The 15,745-nt window shown below is 42.7% G+C and overlaps 1 protein-coding gene across 1 annotated transcript in view; it reads right to left on the bottom strand.

The window, feature by feature from the left end:
- Positions 1-731: 731 nt before the first annotated feature.
- DDAH1 (dimethylarginine dimethylaminohydrolase 1) overlaps positions 732-15,745 on the bottom strand; it is a 51,766-nt gene continuing 36,752 nt past the window's right edge. Inside the window, exons 3-6 of the mRNA XM_062606522.1 lie at positions 15,287-15,360; positions 14,597-14,716; positions 2,130-2,273; positions 732-1,739 (exon numbers count right to left, since the gene is read on the bottom strand). Of these exons, the coding sequence (XP_062462506.1) occupies positions 1,623-1,739; positions 2,130-2,273; positions 14,597-14,716; positions 15,287-15,360 (455 nt within the window). The 3' untranslated portion in view covers positions 732-1,622. The remainder of the gene's footprint in view (positions 1,740-2,129; positions 2,274-14,596; positions 14,717-15,286; positions 15,361-15,745) is intronic.

Below are 15,745 nucleotides of genomic sequence, written 5' to 3'. Positions count from 1 at the left end.
ATATTTGGGCAACTGCCAGGAGATTTCCTCCTCATTAGACACCAAGATTAATTGAGAGATACACTGAGAAGTACCTACGGATATGAATACTTGTGTTTCCTCCCTTATGACTGCACAAAAAAGCACGCAGGTTTCCAAAGGATATCCAAATGTGCGCTCGGTTTGCTTTCCTGCGGACCACGTTGCCTGAGCCCCCCATGCTCGCTTCCTACTGTACCTTAGCAACACACAAGTGGCTCAGGAAAGGTGGAGGAGATATCTAGGAAGTTGATAGATAACATGTTCAGACTATTTGTCAGTCTCTGGAGAATTCCCACTACTGCCTCTGTTTGCAAATTTCTCCATCCTTAGTTTATAAAGGATTTAGCAAGAAGCGTGTGAATACAATGGTGTATGCTTCACTTTACTGTGGTGAAAATAAAGTATGACTCAGTGGGTAAAACATGTTGTGGAATTTGCTACAAAAAAACATATTTATTTTAACTGAATACCACAGTAAATATTCATGCAATTAAAAAAAAAAGATCGTCATTGTTCCAAGAAAAACTGCCCCAAGGACAGATAAAGTACAAATGCCAATCTTTCAGGAAAAAATAGCTTCCCTTATTCATATGTATAATCCAGGAATCACTGTCCTTCAACTCCTTTTATCACCCTTTTATTTTGAATTTTGATACTGAGTAGCCTTCAAGAGGAGAAAACAGAGAGATAAAAATAAAAAAGCAAAGAAAGATAATTAAACCCCTTATATTTTAGATTACTTTTTCAGATTTAATTTTTCCGTTAGCATCTCAGTCTTTCATTTTTGTGGTCTGGGTTCTCCTTAAGAATCTGGCCCTTTTAAAAACTCCTCTTCCATTCTCACCAAATTGAAAGTCATGGCATTAGCAGCAAACTAGGACCTGAACTTTCGGGATGTATCTTGTGTGGCTGCACTACTGTATCGCTCAAGTTTCCCAGGCAGACATTGCACTTGAACATTCCCATTGGAGGGAGCTTTTTCCAAAGTTGCTACCTGGCATCTGAAACTGATTCCAGCCACAACTCTACCCAGCAGCATCGACATGACATGGCCAAGACAGTGAGCACAGGCCACTGCCCACTGTTCCAGCTAGTGTATGGAAAGCTTCTCTACCACACAAGATACCAAGTTCATGAGCCCACAGAGTTCTCTTCAGTTCCCCCCGATACCTTGCATCACTGAAAGTAAAAAGGACCAAGGAAGGAAAAAAAAGCAGCAAGGAAGTGAGAGAAAAAAAGACAGGAGAAGGGAACAGTGTAAAGACAGAGGTGCTTGAAATGCTGAGAATTAGTTGGGTTTTCATAAAATTTCCACAGATATGTTAAATCACTACAGCTGGGGGTTAGCCACTATAATTGTCTTCTGCTAGCCCATGGGACTAACATGCTTCAGAGTTATGTGCCCCCAACAAACCGTACAGCCACCTTAAATACCATCTGCAAGGACATCATAAAAATACACAAAGCAAAAAATTTGTAAACAAGGGTTAGTAGCACAGTGGTACAGTAGATTGTCAATAAAACCAATAAAAGTGTGGATACAGATTCGTCTACCTTGTGTGTAACATTATTGCCAGTTACAAGGGAGGGACTCTGTAAACTCATAATTCTGGAGTTTTGTTAATAAGCACAGAGCAACAGGTAAGTGATCCATCTATTTTCTCCAGTTCCGTGTTGGCTATTGGGATCAGCATGTGGTCCTTCAGTTTTTCAAATACCTGTTCAGGACAGAAAAATGGAAGAGCAGTCATTACACATTACACCTCTGCTTTCCCTTTTCTCTAAGGATTTACAGAATGAACAGGATTTATCAGCAGGGGCTAAGCCATCTCATCATCTGTAATCAACACTAACATTTACAGTGTACACAGCATTCTGGCTATGGGATTCACACACATCCATCCTGCAGTGAGGGAAACTGCTGGGCACAGAAGACAAAGTAATTAAATCAGTAGTGGAGACGAGAACAGAGCCCAGGCCTCCCACCTTTTGCCATCTGGTATTTCCATGACTGGATACAACAGCCCATTCTGGAAAGTACCCGACTTCAATTCCCAATGACTTCCCAGCAAGGCCAGGATGCTGGGGGTCTCCCAGGCACCTCTCACCTTTGCACTCTCTGGGTACTCCTCAGGGGCTCGGTGCAGAAGGACGTGACCTTTGCTGGGAATGTTTAAGTAGATGCAGTTAGCAGCAGCATCGTCGGGCACTGTCAGCTTGTCATAGCGGTGGTCACTCATCTGTTGCATGGTCTGCCACAAGACACAAAACACAGCTATTTAGACCAAGCACATTAGCAGCCCTAAACAACTGGGAGAACACAGCCTTAAAAAAATAGCTCACTGTGATTGCTAAGTCAGCCAAGGGCCATTTTACTATGCAGCAACTAAGAAGACCTCTTTTCATCTCTGCCCTTCAAGGAATAATCTACTAACCCTAATTGAAATGAGCAGTAGAAAACCTTTGTGAATGACTCCTGCAAGCAGCAGGATTAAGCAGGGCATGCAGTAAGCATCCTCTGTGGTTTTTTTTCCTCAAGGAATACACATTAAGTATGCAAAACTCCTGCACACACTGATGGACACTATAGGTACTCAGCACCTTCAAAAAATAAAGCAGCCATCATTCAGTATAAAACTAGCGTGAATTAAACACAAACAGGACAGGAACAGTTCCCAGCTTGGATATCAGCCCAATCTTAATTCTTTTCAAGGACCTCCTTTCTGCTTTCCAAGCAGTTACTCTTTCACTAAGCACCTGTGATGGGGAGTGAGAAGGCACGTCTCCACTAATCCTCATTCCCAAGGGGACAACACAATAACCTCATCAGAACAGTAGAGCTGGTGGGTTTCAGAGGCTTAGTTTATAAATATAGGGCTCATACACAAATTTGGATCCTGGCTGGAGAGACAGAGACTCTCAGCAGGCAAGAGGTATAAGATACCATGTTTTGGATCAGGCTCAGCTTTTTAATATGGATGGGAAAAGCCTTTTCCCCATTGTACCATTCCAGCTTTACTCCAGCTTTACCCTGACAGAGACTGAGACTAAGACAGAAGTGAACAAAGCTCAAAGTCAGAATTTCAGTCTTACTAAAAGGCTAAGCAAATGCTAGTGTTCCAGTTTCTCTCCTAGCCCTGCAATGTCACCACACATATTGCAAAGATGCAAACAGGAAGAAAAGGAGAAAAGGCTTTTTTTTCTTTCTTCCTCTTTTTGGCTTAAAAATACACTAAAGTTTTCCTAAAAATAAACTGTTATTCTGTTACCAAAATTTTTCAATTCCCTTCTCAGGGAAACCCCACAGATGTGCAGTGCATAACAGAGAGCAGACTTTAATTTTAGGCACAGCTAAGTTTAGCATTAACCCATTTGGAGGTCATTCATTTGTACTACTACTCATTCATAAAAAAAATACTATATAGAACTGAGTTATACTGAGGATCTTCAATATACTGGGAAGCAACACATCAACTCCAGCCTGCATACACCTACAGTAAGTAATTCCTTTATAGGTCTGGATACATTTTTCATGCTGTAGCCTGAGTCATCCACATCCCACGGAGATCATGAAACTCACAGTGAAGAATGCCAGGCATTCTTGGGGAAGCTTTATCAGATTGTCATTTCTTGTTCCTTCTGAAGTTATGAAACTCTCCCGAGTTCCCAAGGTCACATCTACCTCCATAAAAGGTTAATGTGTTTTTCTGGGGAAAAAATCCTTGCACCTTTACTTCACCGGATGCATTTTTATTACTGTGCTTATCGTGGTTGGCTTTCCTATTTAGCATTTTGTTTCTATTATGTTGCCAAGATGTACTTTATTACGCTTCCCTTGATGCTGCAGACATCTATCAGCAGGCGACATGCCTGCACCCAGTGTGACTTTTTCTCCCTGGTGATCGGGGCCAGCAGACTCATCCTCTACCTGCAGCTTCCTTTTTCTTCCCTACATAATCTTTTTAAGTCTTGATTAAAGAAATGTATTTACTAAATCTGCACTAAAATACATGTATCAGTAGAGGAAAAGCCACCCCGCCTGGATTTCCCTCAGCTCCCAAACACTTGAGCTTTCTCCAGTCCCTGTTGGAAACAGAATCCCAATATTGTAACTTTTCTGTGGGAACAGCTCATTCCTCAGAAATACATTGTGAATCACTGTGAAACCTTTCCATATGAAAATTATGAACGAATTCTTAAGCAGAATGAGCAGAATGAGAGATGAACACATCTCCCATTCTTTCACTTCACAAAACGCTGAAGTGAGAAAACCAGCGGCAAGCAGAACTGAAGAACAAGTGACAGGGTTCTAACTGTGCCTCAGCAGCCAACTTTGGGGAGCCTGGGAGGCAGTGGCAAGGGCATGTTAGGAGGGTTGCTTTCAAGAGTGAAAAGTGTGGAAGTGGTGGCTGAATTATTTCAGAAACAAATGAGGAAAAACATGAGTGGTAAATTGAGATGAAGCAGCATAGGAGTTTGAGTATACAGCTGCAGGAGTGGGAAAGGCATCTCGCTAGCTTGAACAACACCACAAGAAAGCATTATTAGCAACTGGGGGTTTGACAATACAAGATTACCCTCCTCCCTGTCTCTTAGGATGAGAGGAAAATGGCATTTGCAAGCTTTAATTGCTGTTACAACTATGCCTACATGGTAAAGTGAAATTCCAAAAAGCACGGTGTTGAGAGTACCCAGGGAGTAACACCCCAAGCCTGACCCGCAGGCAAGCTCTGGATGCAGCAGAAATACACCAATACAGTGTCATTTTAAAGATCCATCGGGTTTCCTGTATTTCTACTATGTAAAGTCACTGGGCACATGTACCTGGCCAGATAGGTCTCCAGGACAGAAAGAAAGATAGAATCAAGGTCCTTTGATTTCATGTTCTATCAAATAAATACACCCCAAAAATACATGGTTTTGGGGAAATGACAAGTTTACAAAGACTAGCGCTCACACAACACGCCTGCAGAGTGCTGGCTTTCTGCCCACAAACTGTACAGCCAGCTACGTGAAGAGCCAGGCATTTCCCGCATGCCTAGTTTCTCTGGGAATTTTCTCCTGCCTGAAGAGGGTAATTCTCACTGCGCATTCTCTCAGCCCTTAGTCATGCTTTCCTTGCATTGAAGTCATTCACATTGCATAAAGTGCCTTTTCTATAGTTTTTTTTAGTGCGTCCTCAGACAACTGAGGTAATGGATAGCTCAATAATCCTAAATATGAAGCAGCATTATGCATGAAGGAAAAATGCATGTGCATTTAGGGCCTATTATCACTGACAGAGTTAAGATGAACACATGCACTTTTAAAACAGGCCAAGCCTAGTTACAGATTTTTCCTTTTCCATGGAGAAGGACCCAGCCTGAGCCCTGCTGCCACTCAGCATCCACACTGCTGCTGGACAGAGAGCAACCAAACCCACCAGCACACCTGCAACGTGCCTTTATCTCCAACACCCCACGAGCAAACCCAAACATATAGTGAATATTCGTCTGCCAGCATGGCAATGAACATTGCACTTAAAAACACCCATGGCACAGTGACAGAGCTGAAACCAGGACACAGAGGAGCTGAAGTGCAGATTTTCAGGGCCTGACTTTAAGTTTGATTATCCCCAGGCCCCCAACATTTAAAAGAAAAATCAAACCTAAGCCCAAGTCAAATGCATGTACCTTTACACCTACAAGACCATTCCAGCTTTCAGCTACCCTTTCCTAAATCCTTCAAGTCACAGTATTCGTCAAAGAAAACTATTCACTTAAAAATATTTAAGATATTCTTTTCATCCCATCCTTTCTCTTTCTTTCCAAGTACATTAAAGTTTGGTGTGTTTTACACTGATGCTTATGTAGCATTTGTGCCTGGGGTACAGAAAATAGTGCTGGTTACCAAACCTGCCATTTCTTTTAAATGCTTGCAGAACCTGGCAGAGCTTCCTTAGTGCTGCATAAATGGGGGTCTTCAGACCCATGTGAGAGGTTATGATATCCCACTTCTGAATTCTAAGACAAGGACTGGAAGTGGCTCTCTGGAACCTCAGTTCATTAGCTGTCATATAGAGTGATCCTAGCTACAGCTCACTTTTGAACCTGTTCAAGGTAGCTTCAGAATTCAGACACACACTGTGCAAGCAAGCATTTCTTTTCCTTTTTTTTTTTTTTTCTGAACTTGCTTCTTGGATTTACAGCTCCCCTGCTTCTTGCACTAAAAGAGACAGTGAGCAATTGATCCTCAGTTGCCTTTTCCACATCATTCCCTATTTTACAGGCACCTATTATCCCATTAGTTGTTGCTTTTTCAGGTTCGAGTCATAGCTGCCTTAGTTTCCTTAGACCAGCTGTTCCAGGTATCTGTCTATCCTTGTTTCACTTTTCTGAGTCCTTCCGGTTCTACTCTGCCATTTTTTGGAACAAAGGTATAGTGCATGCCAAGTACACACAACAGCCAACATGCAGATGCACCACAGCTTTAATTAGTGGCATAATGATGTTATTCATTAAAGTTACATGTAACCATTCTATGATTTCGTTTTCAGCTGAGCTGGTAATTTCAACAAGCCCAGCATCTTACTTCTGTAGTAATGACAAGTCAGAGCACATTATTTCATATGTGATGTTCACATTGTCATTCTCTCTGCCCCTGCTGCACATCACTTTACGCTTATCTACACTGAATTCCATTCGCTGTCTTATTGCCCCATCTCTGCCTATTAAGTTCCTTCCTCACTTCTTCATATTTGAAGAAACAATTGGCACTGGAGAAAGAAAACAGCAGCCTTAGGGTTCAACACAAGAAAGTGCAGGACAGAGTGGGAGTGGCAAGCTATGCCACAGTGCTACTCGCCTGGTGGAGGGACTCAGCCTGCCATACCAACCATGCTACTCAACAGCTTCTCAAGAGTTTCCTTCAAGTGCAACAGTGACCATAAACAGTTGGCCAGCCTGACCAGAAGAGACAGAAGAGCAGAGCTGGAAAAGCCAGTGATCTTGCTTGAATGTCAAGATCTATGAGGAGTGTCACCCCCGAAACACAGACAGGCAGGAGAGACAACAGTGGACAAACTCAGTAGGAAGGGGACAAGACAGCCACTTTGAGCAGCATAAATCACAGTGGAATTATCTAAAGCTTCTTGTCAGGTACTGAAAAGTCTACTACAGATAGAGGATAGGATAGCATAGAGCCTATGGATGCAAACTGCGTTTGAAATCTATTTGAAAACAGCAATGCCCCAGTCTGCCATGGTCAATGTGCTAAATTTCTTAGCCCATGCACAGCCAGACCATTACTCTAATTTCCACCTACCACCCACACTCTCAGCAGCTGGACTTTGGGCTTTTCCTCCCTGCTGCACCCTCTCAGTCATGTTTTCCAGAACACAGAGCTCTTTAAGCAATGTCTCCCACCCTGCTCCTCGTCTTTTCCTGGCACAGGAGACCTTTTGCATCACTGCTGATGTGATGGGTCCCAAGTGCTATTCACGTGCATACCTGTGCTGCTCTGCCCCTCTGAACCACATTACATCATGTCCATGCTGTCACCTGCCTGCCAGCTCTGCCCAAAGAAACCACAAATGGAAACCAAATGAAAACCACAACCTGAGGAGGGGAAAAGGAAGTGGCTTACATGTGCTGTTGTGCTCAGTCAAGAAGGTGAGAGGACAAACATCCTGTCTTTTGGAACAGGAACCCAGGGAGAGAATAGTCACAGGAAAATAAAGCAGCAAAGGAATAGAAACATGAGTCCCCATTTACGCAAGTCAAATGACATCTTCTCAGTCAGCCTCTGACCCAGCTCCTGTGACTGACAGCCTTACTGGTGACGACAAATACGTATTGAAAGGGACACTTTCCTTGCCCTTTGAAAAGGAAAATAAACCAAAATAGATTAATTCAACAGCCTCTCTTCTATATATACTTTTGATTCTGTAACTTCCAAAAGACTAACTTCTGCATGTATACAACTGAACAGCGCTGACACTCACAGTGTGTTTATTATAACATCTAACTTTTAATCAAAAGAACTTCTAATTAAAAGAAAACCACAACTACTTGCCTTTTTAAAGTAGCAGGTCATCTGGTACTCAGTGAAGACCTGAGATGCTGCACACTCCTGATTAATCAAGTAATAGAAAACCAGAAGGAGCTAAAAGGAATATGCACAGAATTTCTATATTTTCCTATTGCAATGCTGAGAACAGCAAATTCACATTTTTTTTAAATTTGGGGGCAAGTTGTCAATTGTTCTCTGGATTTCACTACCCCTTCTTTGCTGCTGCATTACAGGAAAGTCATCATTCATCTGCACTTGCTGCTAATTCCCCACCTGATGTCATCCTCTTTGGGTTATTAATATCAGTAATCATTTCCACAGCAACCCATTGTGATATCGTAAACAGAGGATTATGACTTCATGCGGGGAATAAGCAGAGGCACAAATGATGAATTTTTAAGGAAGAAGAGCTAATGTTTTCATGTAAACTTGTGCATTACTAGAAAAGACAGACACTACACAGACAATCGGAAGAGCAGATTTAGCTGGAGGTACAGGCTGCTTTCTAAGAACACCAGATAGTTGAAGTTTTCCCTTTGTTGCCCCTTCTGAGGCACTTCTGTGGCAGAGCTGGGAACTCCTCAGCTTTATGCAGGCACTATAACCCTTCTCTCATGCAGGGGAACAGTCCTCGGCTTTTTAAAGCTGGCACACTGCAGAGACTTCAGTCATACAAAATGGAACAAGAACAAAAGGCATTTAATCACAGAAATGGGGGCAACTGCCAATGCTAGAACAACTCCTAGCACCCAAGTCTTTAAAAGCATTGCTCTGACCAGAGCTTTGGATACAGACCAAGGGTCTAGTTGCGCAAAAGAGACTCCTTTCTATTTTATCCTTATGATGTGGTTTTGATAAACCTCCCCTGACCTCTGTCAGAACAGCTGCATTTGCAATAGCATCCTTTAGGGAATAATTTAGGGGATGAATGAACAGCTCCACTCCCAATAGAAGATATTGAATGGGAGAGTTGAGAACAAGGCAGTCCAAACTTTTATCAAAAGCGGATGGAGGGGGTGGGTGTATTCACTGAAGTCATGGTACTGCACTACTGCACATATTCCAATACACCCCTGTCCACAATGAAATCCCATTGACTAATGAGGTCAGAGCCTGGGTTACCAAGGACAAGCTCAGAAGTGCAGATGTCACCACTGCTCCAGAGGACAGGAGGGGTTACAAGCTTAGCTGCATTACCTACTCTGCCTTGAACTTGCATGGCAATGCAACTCAGCCCTGACATCCACCACAGCCACGCTGCCTCTGCAATCAGCATGCATTCTGAAACCCCAGACGTTTCATATACGACTCCATTATCCCAGATCCCAGAGGGAATACCACAGACACAGCTGGCCACAGGGATTAAGCTCAGGCCATATGGTGGGATGAGTGCTCTCCTCATTGCAGCCCTCACTCCTAGGCACCATGCTGGATTTCCTACCTTCCTTCCAGGTCCTGTGCTCCTTTCCGAGATCCATCAGCAAACACCAGGCATCTGGCATCACCCCAGAGCAATGGACCCACACCAAGACTTTCTCTACCAGTCCCACAGAAAGACGATGTTGTTAGTGCTTTGGAAAGTGCCCAACATTATAGCCTCTCCAAAGGACAACATAATTTCCCAATGGGCGAGAATACAACTTCCTTAGCAGCCACTTGCTACAAATACAATATGTACTGCTTGCAATGGCATGGTTGAGTTTGCCGAAGCTGAGAACATGCGTAGCCCTCAGCTCCTTTAGGATTGTTACCAAGTTATCCAAAGGGTGACACAGAATGGTTTGAACATGGACAAAGCTGCTCAAACCAAGGACTGTGACCACCATCACCTGCTTCTGTCCAAATCTTCACTTGTCACAGAAAGTAGAGGGAATCTGTACTCTGTACAACCAACACAGGCACCAAAGGACAGAAACACGGCTTTTCAGGATTTAGTATAGAGGGAGTACAGCAATAGATGCTGTGTCACAGTTCCCATTGTCATCTTGTCTAGCACTTGCTTTTGCTGCTGGAACCTGAACTGGATTACACCCTGGGCCAGTTTCTGCTCTTCTGTTGTCACAGCAAGACCCCAGGGCTGCGTCCCTCATTGCGCTAAGCGTCGTGCAGAGCGTTCTCCTGCAGTGCTGCCTCACCACCATCCTGCACTGGGGCCAACACTGTCCCAACCCAAATTCATCCTCACTCACGCTCATGGTAAAGGTCAGTGACTCCAACAGTGCAGGATCAGAGCCCAAATCTGACATGCTTGGAGGATCTGGAGTAACAGAAAAATCCCAGGCTTTACCGCCTCAACAGCCATGGCTAATGTTCAACTATGGAATTGCGCATATGGAATTATGAACAGGTTTAACTACAAAAAGGAATTAAATGTATGCTGAAAACAGCAGAGGGAAGTTAAAATTTCAGCTGTAATAGCCACTACAGGCCCTGGTACTTTCTGCAGTTCATTTGTCTCTCTCTTTTACTCGGTTTCCTCAAGTGCCACTTTTCAGCTGCAGCCCAAATAAATATTCTGTACTTGCCAGAGCCTGAAGAGGATTTCGCAGTTAACATGTCACTTCTGATTTATTATCTGCTTCTAGCATGTGCTCTATAATCCTAAACTCTGTGCACTCATTTCCTAGCTCACTTGCAGTGCTTTACATTACACACACTGCACTAAAATCATGATCAATTGCACTCTGCCATATGTGAGCACCAGATGCAATTTCTTTTTCTATTTTTAAAGTATAGTAAGGACACATGAGTTTCACCAGTAAGAACAATGAAGGAAAATTTCTCTTTCAAACAAGACTGTTAGTAGGAAGATAAATTCTATTTTAAGTAAGAATTGTTAGCATTGCATGATGCAGCAGTTCACTTGCTGCCTAACAAGACACTCTACAGAATGAAAACAACTCAACCAGAGATAGTTAAAGACAGCTTAATCATCTTGCTTGTATGACTGCATTTCCAGACATGAAAAATGGCAACAACAAAGGAGAGGTTTAAAATAACAAGCTATCACAATAAAGGAGGGACATGCTGGGCCGTGCCAGACAAATGACCCAGTGGAAGGTCAGGGGACCGTACTGCCACACAGACCGCAATGGGTAACGAGGGGAACAGCTGACAGCAGTGCTATAGCTCAGCTGCCCCACTAAAATGCAGGGAGCAGCTTTTAATTCTGAGTACCAGAGTCTCTCAGAGATCCTCTTGCAATTGCATTCCCACAGGACTGCAAGAAGCTGATTACCAACTGACATTTTTTTTCTTCAGAGGCAAGTGAACAAACACAAAGAAATCACTGAGGTCATAAAGCAAGAATTCAGATGTTAGAGAATGTTCCTGATCAGCAGCACTGCCAACTCCATCGTTTCCAAGATGGATGCTCTACCTATTTGTTTTCCAATAATTTCTCTGAAGAGATTTAGACTGGATGAACAGCTAGAGGCTTGCCCGAATGAAAGTGGAGTTGGATCCAATACACTGAGCTAGAAACACACTCTGGGTAACTTCATATGTGGCTCTGACTGGGGCATGGTTGCCTGATGTAACCTGCTAGCTCGCTAGGAGAAGGACATATGTTGTGGCACAACACTGCTGTTCCAGGCCGGAGTCCCTAACGTCAACTGGCGTGACCTCAAATGGTGTGGTCCCTAACCTCAAATGGTGTGAGCAAACATGACCATCACACACACAAATGTGCTCCTGAATGTCTGATGCAGAGAAACACACTGAAAACTGACATAGTTAATGTCTTTTTAAAAGATACCTACCAACAATCAAAGGCTGTTAGGTTATCTTGTTCATTACCATCTTCTTTTAAAAATGTACCTGCTTTTTACTATACCTTGACTAATGCTGGTGTTTACTTGACCACCAACATTTAATCAGCTTATTCAAAATATATTTTTGGCTATGATAGCTGAATTGATGCACTACAACAGCGAGCAGAGCTGTGCAAAAGGCTTTAATCAAACTGATGAGTTCTCAGATTAGTCCTGGCTCAAGTTCAAATTGCAGCTCTGAGCAACCAGTACTTGAATTTTGCTCATGTTTATAAACATTCTGTACAAGTGTAGGGCTGTCTGGATATCTGCAAAGTTCATCAGGCTGCTGCTCACAACGCGTTTAGAGTTTGAGACTGAATATTTGGGATTGTGCATATTTCACAGGGAAAGATGCAGGGCACTTTCCACCCCAGACTAAATCAATCGAACAGCATCAGGGGCATCAGACTTCTACAACCAAAACTATTTGTCATTTCTTGGGGAAGACGACATGGGTGATAATCTGGGAATGTGCTCCCAGAGCTTCATGTAGTGATTTCTAATAGGAGAGTAACATTGACAGCTTGTTCAAATGAATGAGCAAACTTAAAGCCACTCCAAACTGGGAAGTCAAAGGACCATCCTCTTGTTTAAGAGCTCAGGCAGAACAATCAGGCTGCTATCCTGCTTTACCATTTATTGCTGCCAGACTGCAAGTCTAAGGCAGCCAGGAATACACTTTCCTGGCCTTCATAATTCAACCCATCTCCAGCAGGGGAGATGGAGATTTGAAATGTTAGGTTTATCATAGCTGGGGACTGATACATTTTAAATAATAAACTGCCATCAGATTTAAAAAAAAATAGATTAAAAAAAAAACAAAACAAACCAACTTTGCTACTGAGCTCTAATAGTAAAAATGATGCTGCTCTGAAATGAAAAGTCCTAGGATTATACACATGAGGAAAACGTGCAAGCTCTGAAAAGCAAATGTGCAATGAATTATCACAGCATGGCAGTAAGGACAAGAAGTCTCCTGGGCCTCCATCTTGCAAATATTTAAGGATGTTTCATAGTAATAAATATCACTAGCTTACTGAAGCTGAGGAGATATACAAGACATGCCGGATGGGCTCCTAAGCTCTTTGGGGGCCAGGGATGTTGCTTTCAGAGTTACATATTATTTCTGCTGTAAATGCTCTGCCTGGCACAGATTCAGTTCAGTAGCCCTGGGCACTGATAGCGGTGCTGCTCTAAATTCACACTTTAGAATCAGGGCAAGAGATGCAAGTTGGGTTGCATAAACTGCATTTAAACTGAGCGGATTTCAGAGGCTTTTTCAGTAGTACAGCAGAGCTACCTCCACCACTCCTCATTTATTATAAGGGACGCAAAGCTGGCTTCCTTCGTGAGTTAGCAATCATGTTGTGTCATGGAGGCTTCTGTACAGCCGAAGGGCAAAGCCTGCACTTAGGTTCTTTTTTGGCAAAAGAATCAGCATAATCATAAGCTGAAAATTTAGGACTTGCTGCCATCACCTTTAAGTAAATTTTGGTTTAACCTTTCAAGGCAAGTCCTGAGAAAAACGCACAAGGCAGCAGTAATGCTTTCAGGCATGCTCTGGCTTACCTGCATCTCCAACCAAAGTGGGCAGCATGGTAGGTCCTAATGTACCAAGAAGGACAAACTCCCTCTAGTTTCACTTCAGGTAAATCTCAGTTGCACTTTGCTGGTTTGGTGCCACAGCCAAAGTTTCTGCTGCAAAGCATCGGTGCCTACGGCTGCACTACCATTCAGGAGCAGAGATGCTGATCTCTCAGGTGAGATGTCTCATTGCCTATATGCCTAATGAGATTCACGGCTTCAGGTGTCTCTGCACCAACATCTCTAAAAAAGCTTATTTTGGTCTATTGGCTCAGAACACACCCAGCAGGCAGGAAAGCCACTGAGCCCAGTGCAAACCACAGCAGCAATAAACATTTCCCACTGGGGATGGTGATGTTAGGACAGTGTTGACCTGCTACACAATGGATTATTGGTTTCCAAGTCTGCTAAGTAAAGAGAGACCGAGACTCATGAGGCCTCTTAGTGTCACGGTTCAAACCCACACCTCCCAGGCTAGAGGAAAACATTCAGAGACTCAAATTATTCATCAGGCTGCGATAAGACTACACTTCTTTCTGTTGAAGCCAAGCTGTTATGAGACCCTCTTGGGACCAGAGAAGAAAATGCAAAACCAGGAAGGAACTTAGCTTTGCAGCCAGGTGATGGAGGAAGGAGGGATGGGGAGTTTTGGATGCTGGTCCCTGCGGCTGGAGTTACTTCCTGATTTTTTTCCAGGAAGTCTACACTGGAAAATGCATTCAGAGGTCATCTTCACAACAGGGACCAGACCCTTCTCCCTCCTTCATGCCAAAACTTTTACTTCCCCTCTGGCAATTTTAAAAGCCACATGGCAACATCTGAAGTAAATATCAACACTACTGATATTTCCTTCCTCCCTCCTATCACCAAATTTTCACCTTTTTTAGTCAACAAAGCTGTAAGTAATAACCTGTACAATCCATTTATTTCCTGAGGATAGCTAAAGCTAAATTAACATCACCATTCTCTTGCCCGATATAAACATTCTTTATGGCTTGCACATGAGAGACCCTGGGATGTACTGATTTCCTCTTTCACTGATCTACATCTATTTTAAAATTCAGTATTCTTGAGCTGAGACTAAAAAGAAAAGAACTCAACAAGTTTGTTGCTCTGATATGCCGTACCTTAAGGGCTTTCTGTGCAGCTTCACTTGATCCAATAGCAATCAAGTTTGGTCCAGCCATGCTGCAAAAGCTCTTCAGATGCAAAGAATCATGAACAGGGACTGTGGAGACAGCATAATCCTGTACGGAAGCAAAGAATGATTGCTATACATGTTCTTAAATTGTCCTAGGCCCATCATTATATTGAGACATTCCATGATTAATTTTACTCTCTGCAAATTAACAATAGCCACATATCCCAGGGCAGTGTCAACTGTTCAAGTAAGAGATACCCCTCTGGACCAGCTTGCCTTGTCTGGTACAATGGAGTAAACCCCCGAACATGTTTAAAAGATTACTGTTGTTGCAACTGTAAAGAAATACATTTAAAAGCATAATTCAACAGTACGTACGTAAAACCTGTCCAGCGATCAGCAATAAGAACACACTGGCAATACATGAGAAGACCAAGAACATGAATGTTGATAACAGCCCCCACTATCCAAGTTACTTTTGTGCGGTAATCTTACTCTTCATACGCAACTTCAGCATCTCACTTCATGGGAGGCTCAGGCCTTCTCAGTTACTTGCACTTTTCTGTAATTCCTAAATAAAGCACTTGAGTCTGACAAGCATCTTGGCCAGTATAAATTTACATTTATTCAGTGGATGATAGCTTATATTTCCCCTGGCATGAATGAATCTACAAACCTTAAATGTGTCAGCCAGAATTTCTGCACCACGTTGATTTGTTCGCCTGGAAAGACCCACAAAAAATTCTCTACCTGGAATGAAAAAATGAAGGGTAAAACAATTAAAACATTTTCTTAAAGCCACCCCCCAAAAAAAAAAAAATATAAAAAAAAAAAAAAAATCACATGAGCCCCTGCATCAGAGCACACACATTTTAAAAACAGTCCAGCTTTACAGACATTCTGAAGCAATCTTTCATGGATTGTCATTTTCCATCTTTCCCTTCTCAAGTTGAGTAGCAAAACTGAAAATTCAGCATAGAAGAATGCAACCTGCAATTCTGAGCTGATAATTTAAAGCAATTATCTTTTTCCAGAAGACATATTTCACCAGAAGCATAAATAGCTTCCTCCTCTAAAGCTCTGCAACAGTCATTGAGTCAGGAAAGAGAACAGCTGGGATGGATTAGTAAAGCAC

The sequence above is a fragment of the Pezoporus occidentalis genome, unplaced genomic scaffold (assembly GCF_034315485.1).
Source record: "Pezoporus occidentalis ecotype Australia unplaced genomic scaffold, CSIRO_AGI_Poc_V1 ctg97, whole genome shotgun sequence".
Classification (NCBI taxonomy): Eukaryota; Metazoa; Chordata; class Aves; order Psittaciformes; family Psittacidae; genus Pezoporus; species Pezoporus occidentalis.
The sequence above is the reverse complement of the archived record's forward strand: the minus strand, read 5'-3'. Positions and strand labels throughout refer to the sequence as shown.